Source organism: Clinocottus analis, unplaced genomic scaffold, assembly GCF_023055335.1.
Source record: "Clinocottus analis isolate CAN_PGR_092001 unplaced genomic scaffold, fCliAna1.0.p SCAF_21, whole genome shotgun sequence".
Classification (NCBI taxonomy): Eukaryota; Metazoa; Chordata; class Actinopteri; order Perciformes; family Cottidae; genus Clinocottus; species Clinocottus analis.
In genome coordinates, this window is record NW_027175943.1 from 13,203,474 (window position 1) to 13,213,039 (window position 9,566).

General features: G+C 45.3%; 1 protein-coding gene across 1 annotated transcript in view; it reads right to left on the bottom strand.

The window, feature by feature from the left end:
* The window catches only part of LOC137792661 (uncharacterized), a 7,359-nt gene extending 2,149 nt beyond the window's left edge, over positions 1–5,210 (bottom strand). The window contains exons 1-7 of the mRNA XM_068588415.1: positions 5,192–5,210; positions 4,544–4,610; positions 3,374–4,451; positions 2,876–3,217; positions 2,486–2,521; positions 2,224–2,331; positions 2,082–2,116 (exon numbers count right to left, since the gene is read on the bottom strand). Coding sequence (XP_068444516.1) covers positions 2,082–2,116; positions 2,224–2,331; positions 2,486–2,521; positions 2,876–3,217; positions 3,374–3,479 — 627 coding nt within the window. The 5' untranslated portion in view covers positions 3,480–4,451; positions 4,544–4,610; positions 5,192–5,210. The remainder of the gene's footprint in view (positions 1–2,081; positions 2,117–2,223; positions 2,332–2,485; positions 2,522–2,875; positions 3,218–3,373; positions 4,452–4,543; positions 4,611–5,191) is intronic.
* Positions 5,211–9,566: the final 4,356 nt, after the last annotated feature.

Sequence of the window (9,566 nt, forward strand, 5' to 3'; positions counted from 1 at the left end):
CCTTTTGGGCCTGGTTGGCCCAGGGGTCTCCTGAAGCAGCTGATGGGTACCGGCAGGCCAAGAGGGCTGCAGCTGCGGCGGTAGCGGATGCTAAAACTCGGTCATGGGAAGAGTTCGGGGAGGCCATGGAGAAGGACTTTCGGTTGGCCTCGAAGAGGTTCTGGCAAACCATCCGGCGGATCAGAAAGGGAAAGCAGGGCCTACCCCAGGCTGTTCTCAGCGGGGGAGGGGAACTGCTGACTCGGACTGGGGACATCGTCGGACGGTGGAAAGAGCACTTTGAGGAACTCCTAAACCCGGCCAACATGTCCCCTGGGGAGGGGGCAGCGCCTGAAGACCTTGGACAGAGGTCACTGAGGTAGTTAAAGAGCTCCTTAGTGGCAAGGCGCCAGGGGTGGATGAAATCTGCTCTGAGATGCTGAAAGCACTGGACATTGCTGGGCTGTCTTGGCTGACACACCTTTTCAGTGTCGCATGGGGGTCGGGAACCCCCATGGACTGGCACACCGGGGTGGTGGTTCCCATCTTCAAGAAGGGGGACCGGAGAGTGTGCTCGAACTATCGTGGTATCACACTACTCAGCCTCCCGGGAAAAGCTTATGCCAGGGTGCTGGAAAGGAGGCTCCGACCGCTTGTCAAACTTCGGATTCAAGAGGAGCAGTGCGGATTCCGTCCCGGTCGTGGAACAGTGGACCAGCTCTTTACCCTTGCGGGACTACTGGAGGGGTCTTGGGAGTTTGCCCACCCAGTCTACATGTGCTTTGTGGACTTGGAGAAGGCTTTCGACCGGGTCCCTCGGGGGGTTCTGTGGGGGTTGCTGCGGGAGTATGGGGTGCCGGATCCGGTGGCACGGGCTATCCGGTCTCTATACGCCTGCAGTAGGAGTTGTGTCCGTATCCTCGGCATTAAGTCAGACACGTTCCCGGTGGGTGTTGGCCTCCGCCAGGGCTGCCCTTTATCACCGGTCCTGTTTGTGACTTTCATGGACAGGATTTCTAGGCGCAGCCGGGGGGCGGAGGAAATCCGGTTCGGGGGCCTCGGGATCGCCTCTCTGCTGTTTGCAGATGATGTGGTCCTGTTTGCTTCCTCGGACCGTGACCTCCAGCATTCGCTGGGGCGTTTTGCAGGCGTTTTGCAGCCGAGTGTGAAGCGGCAGGGATGAGGGTTAGCGCCTCCAAATCCGAGGCCATGGTTCTCTGCCGGAAACCGGTGGATTGCTCCCTTCAGGTAGGGACAACATGCCTGCCCCAAGCGAAGGAGTTCAAGTACCTCGGGGTCTTGTTCACGAGTGAGGGTAAGGTGGAGCGGGAGATGGACAGGCGGATCGGTGCGGCTGCAGCAGTAAAACAGGCGCTGTACCAGTCCGTCTTGGTGAAGAGGGAGCTGAGTCGGAAGGCAAAGCTCTCTATTTACTGGTCGGTCTACGTTCCAACCCTCACCTATGGTCACGAACTCTGGGTCGTGACCGAAAGAACGAGGTCGCGGATACAAGCGGCCGAAATGAGCTCCCTCCGTAGGGTGGCCGGGCTCAGCCTTAGAGATAGGGAAAGGAGCTCGGACATCAGGAGGGAGCTTGGAGTCGAGCCGCTGCTCCTTCGTATCGAAAGGAGTCAGCTGAGGTGGTTCGGGCATCTAATCCGGATGCCTCCTGGACGCCTCCCATTAGAGGTTTTCCAGGCACGTCCAACTGGGAAGAGGCCCCGGGGAAGACCCAGGACACGCTGGAGGGATTATATCTCCCGGCCGGCCTGGGAACGTCTCGGGGTCCCCCAGAACGAGCTGGAAAATGTTGCGGGTGAGAGGGAAGCCTGGGTCGGTCTGCTGGGTGTGCTGCCACCGCGACCCGACCCCTGATTTAAGTATGTTTAAGTATTTTTATACACATTTATATTCCATATGTATATTTAATATTCTTCTTACTGTTTAATTTTTTTTTATAACTGTTCTGTTTATTTATATTACGTGATTTTTTAATCTTTATTTACTTGTGAGCAATGCTGCTGTTATCCTGTAATATCCCCACTGAGGGACTAATAAAGGATTATTTTATCTTAAACAGTAATATAAAGTATAGTATTCACCTCTCTTTGCTCTGGATGCGGTTCTTCCTCATGAGCTACAAACAGAAACAAAACATCTCATTTCATTGTCTTTGGTCCACAAAGAGTTTAGGATTACTGCAGCGTATGGACACAGGTTAAAAACACAACGTCACAGCTGCACCTGTCTGAAGCTTCCTGTTCCTCACAACCAGACCCACGATGACCACGGCCAGCAGAACGCTCAGGACGGACGGGATCACACTCGCCAGCGTAAACGTCCTGTTACACGCTTCAACAGAGATCATCCAGTTAGACTCTACTTCCCCTTAAAGACTTTAAACATGGTCACGATCCAACCGGGCCGAACTGACTTCAGCTCAACTCTTTCACCTTCAAACGTTTGATGATCGGCACAATGATGAAACTCTTTTGGGGAATCTTACCGTTGCACTCGCTGTCCCCGTCATCACGTGGCTCACCTTGCAATGGAGACAAGAGATCAGTCTCAAACTTTGGCCGGTTTCAAGATTCAAGATGTTTTTACTGTCATACGCACAGATAACAGTCATTCTATACAAGGAAACGCTTATTTTGCTCAGTCCTCCGAACACAGAATTACAATAAAGTTAAGGTAAAATATGCAACTGTGCAGTGACATACAAGAGATACACGGTAAAAATGAATAAATAAGGCACAAAATATATATATATTTTGAAAGGTTTACATCAAAAATGTGATTGTGTTGCGTACACGATTAATATAGTCACTTATTATATCATATTTTACAACATAAGCAGGAAAAGACGCAAAAAAAGAGACTTTTAAAACCTTACCTTCAATGTTTAAACGTATCACAGTGAAAGTATAACAAAAACTGCCAGTATAAATTCCACAGATGTACAGTCCAGAGTCAGATAGATCCACCTTTTTGATTGTGAGAAACAGTGTGCTGATGTTAGTCCTCATTTTATAATTTCCATTTTGAAATCCCGGACAGTACGAAGCGGGGGCAGAGTTTAACATAACGGAGATGCAGCTGGCGTTGGATCTGTCCACCACTCTGAACCACAAAGCCACAGAATCAAACAGTGAGGTGTTGGAGCACAGCAGTGTGACCTCTCCACCGGCCTGGACCTCCACAAGCTGACCATCTGAACCCGAGACACACACCCAGCCTGCAACACACACACACACACACACACAAACACACACACACACACACACACAACAAGGGGTCGACTCTCCGTTAAACTAAAGGACCATGAACATTTCCTTTAAATAAACATAGGAAGTGAACATTCTCAAATCCGGTGGGTTGATGCAGTACTCACCGAAGCTGCAGAGACTTAAAGCTGCGATGAAGGTGAAGTTCTTCATGGTGAAGTTCTTCATGGTGAAGTTCTTCATGGTGAAGGTCTTCATGGTGAAGTTCTTCATGGCGACTGAAGCTCTGCAGCGTCCACAGCTGAACTCTGTTCAGAGAGGCTGCTCTCACCGTGAGGAGGCGGGACATGTTGTTTTAGTTTTCCCTCCTGCTTCTCAAACTGACCACGTTACTGAACCATATTAGGAAATTAGTGTAGACACAAACGCAGAGACAAAGTTATCCTTCACAAAAAACCCTGACATCATGAATATCATTAAGCGTAACGCTTCATATTATCTTCACACTGAGTTAACATGTTAATGCCTGGCAGTGTTCATATGGCTCATGTTGTGATGAACGTCAAGCTGGATGCTGTGTTGTCACGTCCACCCGAGGCCCTGAAAGGAGCTGCCACACCTTGTGGAGAGGATGCTACGGATGCTGCGTTTGGATGCAGATGTTTTGGTTCTTGCGGCGCTACAACGACCGTGACAATGTTGAAAGTCCCTCGCTTACTTAGCCATGGATGAAGGATGAACTATAGGTGCCATATGATGATATATTATACAGCAGTCTACATCTAAAGTGTGTTTTTTTTTGTTGTTCTGGTATGTTTTGGTATTTTTGGGGTAACACAGTCAGTAGCAATCTATAACAAAATGTTATACATATTCTAAACAAAGTAAAACACTGGAAATGAACAATTGGAGATTCAATTAAATACATTTGGTTTACTTTGTTTTTTTTTGGTCATATACTGACATGAAATGATTGCTAGCTAATATGTATGTTAATGTTGTCCACCAGTAACCAGCATGCACCTGTGATGCGACTCTGAGGGAGTTTGTACCTCTAAGAGCAGACGTTGACATGTCTCGTGAAGGTTACTGAGACCATCAGTGAGGAGTGAAAAGAGTTGAATGGGTTGATATATATGTTGGAAACATATAGCATCATTCTTATGTCTAAAAACTGCCTTTGGTGTGTGTGGTTATGCCTGAAAGTCTTCCTGTGGTTGAGACTTCACTGGTGCTGGTTCCCATCTGCAAACATCGAGCCGCACGTATTTTATTTCCCCTTCATGACAAATGTTTATTTTCTCTCTTTAAACTTACAGATCTCATTTCATTTTCACCTCAGTCTTGTTCAGACACCTCTTCCTCTTCTTTCTGTCAAACATGTGACGTAGACCTCACTCACTCCTTCACTCCAAAAGAAAAGGAGAGAGTTTCAAAGACGAGCTTTGTATCCAAAACAAAGTTACTCAGGATTATTCACAAATACTGCAATGGAAACCGATATTTCTTCCCCCAACAAGTCATGATGGACACGTGTGTGCGTGAGGAGACCGACCACAAAATGCCTCCCAGCAAACCTGCATCTGTTGAGCAGTGAAGCTGCATGAGGATGTTGATGATGTCGTACAGGTGAACAAGCAAAATGAGCGCGAGAAAATATGTCGTGTCGTCGGCAGAGAAGGGGACGGTTTGAGAGAAAAGATCTTCTGCCTCGTTCTAAAAGTCTGTTCATCTTGTGGTTTCATTGCAGAGAGCTGAACACCAGTCTTCCTGTGGCTTCCACTGGTACACAAAGTGTTCACCGCAGTGGAAAATAATGGAGGGGGCGGGGAGGACCAACAAATAAAAAAGCTTCCTCTTTGTATGTCATATACACATTGTCTGTGTCTATTACCGAACACCTTACAAAGTACACTGCAATACAGAGCACTAACATCTGTAGTGCACTCAGTCCTGATAAGCGCTGTATCAAATGAAACACTTACGTTAACCAATTGGCGGAAGTGACGTCGGCAAATCTGCTCGCAACACCCGCGAAATTAAGCCGGAAGTGACGTCCGCAAATCTGCTCGCGATACCCGCGAAACTAAAACTGACAAAATGAACGCGCTTCTTGCCCTATTTTTGTCCCTTGTTTACTTCTTTCTCCACCCCGTGTGGAAACTGCGACACCACCACAATCGAGGCAAGAGGATATAAATAAATAAATAAAAAGCTGGCGGAAATGGCTCCTCCTCTTCCTCTACGTCGCCAAGATGGCGCCCGTTTAGTGCGAGTGGTGTCGTTTTACACTTTTTGACAGTTTGCAGTGCGCCATCCGGGTACTTTGAGTGCACTGAATTCTGCTGGTTTTGTCAGTGTGGCGCCCTAAACACTGAAAGTGTCCAGTAGTAGACACAGCCATTCACTTTGTCAGTTTACAATAGTTTACAATATAATTTAACATCTTTAAAAGTCAGTCAAATTGAGAAAAATACAGTCTAATGAAATACTACAATTACTTTCACATTTTCTATCATACTATTTTGCATCTATTTGATCTATTCTTCCATTCTGTACAAATACAAAGGCTTTTATTCCAAATCAAGCTGGTCAGTTTGTAGTTTTCTGCTCTTCATACGTCGCTGCAGAGCTTTGACTTGTGACCGAGTGCTCAGACCACTCTGCTGCCTCTTCCTGTGAAGCCATGATTCATATCTGGCTCTCCGTATGAGTAAGTCAGCATGCGGAGAGCAGCTGAAGACGTTTGTGTAGATGGAGGAGTGGAGTGATTAACGCTATAAGAGATTTTAATGTTTTATAGGAATGCTGCTCTTCTTTGTCTCTGTGGAAATTCATTATTTTGATGTTCATGATCACTGCTGAAGACGTCCTGTGGTGCAGACAATAGCCCCGTTTCCATACACATATTTTAATGCACATTTTGAAGTATCACAAGTCTAAATGCTGCAGCAGGTTTGGTTGTCTCAGCTTCCCTTCACGGTTTCCACAGAGCATTGACTTCATGATTGTAACCTCAGTGGTATCAAACCACACTGCACTGTCTCTTCCTGTCAAACAAGATGTTTACGTCCGTCCCTCCACAACAACAAAGTCCTTTCTGACTCCTCCTCCATCACACATTGACTATTCTTCCCCTCAGACAGCGAGAGAAGTATCGACACTTTGACTGAGAGACAGAAAGAAACACCAGAAAATACAGAATAATGATTCAGATTGTATTTGTTGCCAGTGTCTCCTTCCACACAGTCACACCAGTAGATTACAACAATGCAGCATTAGTTGTGTCTATCTGGTGGCAGCATACACAACGTTCGACTCCATCTCTCTGTCGCGTGCAGGCTGCCGGCTTCTCTTTGGTTTTGGCCTCAGTTCCTCTGATCCCAGATCCTGTAACGAGTCAGTGTCACACGCTGAATCACACACACAATCTGAGGTTGAGATTAATATGAGTGAAAACATAGTAAAGTCTTCTAAATGCTAAAAAACGTGATTTATTTTCCTCCTTCATATTTTGCCATGCGTATCAGTAATCTCATGCTACTTATTTCTATCTGAAAAATGTAAGGGTTTTAATTCAAAACAATAATTTGGACCGTTGTTATGACTTTACAGACAACCCAAAAGCTTCAAAACGTGCCCTGGTTAAATAATAAGTTATATTATTTGCACAGTTCGAACATTTAATGCCTCCGCCAACGTTTGCTCCATAAAATCATACTCTGTAAATCGAAGAGCAGATTTAGAAAACTTTTAAATAACATTTTAAATCCATATTTGTTCATGAATTTCTTTCGTACCAACACTCTCGACCTGCCTGTCAGACACAGTGGTCTGCAGCACCGGAGCACCACAGGGAACTGTGCTCTCTCCTGCTCTGTTCACCCTGTACACTTCTGACTTCTGCTAAAACACAGAGTCCTGCCACATGCAGAAGTTCTCGGATGACACTGCAACTGTGGGGTGTATCAGGGATGGCCAGGATGGGGAGTACGGGAGCCTGGTGGAGGACTTTGTGCAATGGTGCAAGTTCAACCACCTTCGACTCAACACCGCTAAGACCAAGGAAATGGTGGTGGATTTCCGCAGGTCTAAACCAACCATGCTACCAGTCTCCATTGAGGGGGTCAAAGTGGAGATGGTAGGCACATACAAGTACCTTGGGGTAATTCTGGACAGTAAACTGGACTGGTCTGCCAACACAGACTCAATCTACAAGAAAGGGCAGAGCCGGCTGCACTTTCTGAGGAGGCTGCGGTCATTCAACGTCTGCAGCAAACTCCTTGAGATGTTTTATCAGTCTGTCGTCGCCAGCGTCCTCTTCTATGCGGTGGTGTGCTGGGGAGGAAGCACGAAGAAGAAGGATGCAGGGCGACTGGACAGGCTGGTGAGGAAAGCTGGCTCTGTGGTCGGTGCTAAACTGGAGTGCATCACTTCAGTCGCCGACAAAAGGACCCTCACCAAACTGCTCACCATCATGGACAATAAAAACCATCCACTCTACGGTACCAGCACTCAACAGAAGAGTGTGATCAGCTGCAGACTGCGCTCGCTGTTGTGCAAAACCGATAGGCTGAGGAAATCATTCATCCCTACAGCCATACAACTGTTCAACCTGGCAAAGTCTATCAAAGCTACTGTGTTAGACTTCTCTGCATAGTTTCCTCCCCCTCAAACATGCACAGCCCCCAACCCACTCACTCACAACTTATATACGTGGTTCACTATCGACTGGCTATGTTAGCCCCCTGCACAATGCCCTTACTGGCTACTGGCTATGTTAGCCTGCACAACACGCCCCCTCCCTCCATCCAATTTTTTTCTTGTTTTTTAATTTTTCTTTTGGACTATCTTTTTTTTTAATAGTGTGTGTATGTATATATTATATTGTGTGATGTATCGAGCTACTTGGACCTTAAATTTCCCTTTGGGGATCAATAAAGTAATTATCTATCTAATTATCTATCTATCTATCTGACCCGCCTCCTTCGTACAATTTTTAATTTTCTTATTGCACATGAAGCGCGGTGCAAAAACGCTGAGCCGCTATGAGACGCCGTTGGATGAAACTATTATTTTCAGTTTGATGCCATCTGCAGCAGCTCGGGACAAACAGACTGATCATGTGTTTAAAACAATAAGATAGAGTTTAGTGAAGGTAATGGTTTAGTTCACCTTGTTTCTTTCTGGCTGCGGTTTGTCTGTCACAGCTGAAAAGCAAAAACACAAAAGTGTTATTAGTTAACTATTCCTTATGTATGTGTATAGAACAACACAACATGAATGTATTAAAATATTGCACCTGTCTGAAGTTTCCTGATCTTAACGGCCAGAACAACAACGACTATCGTGAGGAACACAGACAGACCGGCCAGCATCACACTCATCAGCTCTGTTGTTCCATCAGGTTCCTCTGCAAGAAAAATCATGAGACAGTTGTTTAAAATATAATTACTGGCTGTGATGACTGCACAGTGAAGAAGGAGAACCTTACTTTCAATCTCAGAATTAATTTCCCCGTCGGATTCACCATCACCTAACAAAAAAACATGGTGATGTATGATACATATCACACATGTTGTTTTTTGTCTTTTTCCTAACAATGTATTTGAGATGTACTGTAAATATGAGGAAAAGGTTTAAATACAATCTTACCTTGAACGATCAAATAGGTTAGAATGCTAAAAACTGTGTGTTGCTTTATGTAGAATCCACAGAAACACAGATGACAGTTATTCTAATCTATACAATGAAAAGCTAATTTTGCTCAGTCCACTTAAAACACAATTACAATAAACTTAAAGTAAAAAAATATAAAAAATAAGGCAAAACATATATATTTTAAAAGGTTTACATCAAAAATGTGATTGTGTTGCGTACACGATCAATATAGTCACTTATTATATCACATTTTGCAACATAAGCAGGAAAAGACGCAAAAAAAGAGACTTTTAAAACCTTACCTTCAATGTTTAAACGTATCACAGTGAAAGTATAATACAAACTGCCAGTATAAATTCCACAGATGTACAGTCCAGAGTCAGATAGATCCACCTTTTTGATTGTGAGAAACAGTGTGCTGATGTTGGTCCTCATTTCATAATTTCCATTTTGAAATCCCGGACAGTACGAAGCGTGACCTTGAACAGAGTTTACCATAAAGGAGATGCAGCTGGCTTTGGATCTGTCCACTCTGAACCAGAAAGTCATAGAATCATACGGTGAGGTGTTGGAGCACAGCAGTGTGACCTCTCCACCGACCTGGACCTCCACAAGCTGACCATCTGAACCCGAGACACACACCCAGCCTGCAACACACACACACACACACACACACACACACACACACACACACACACA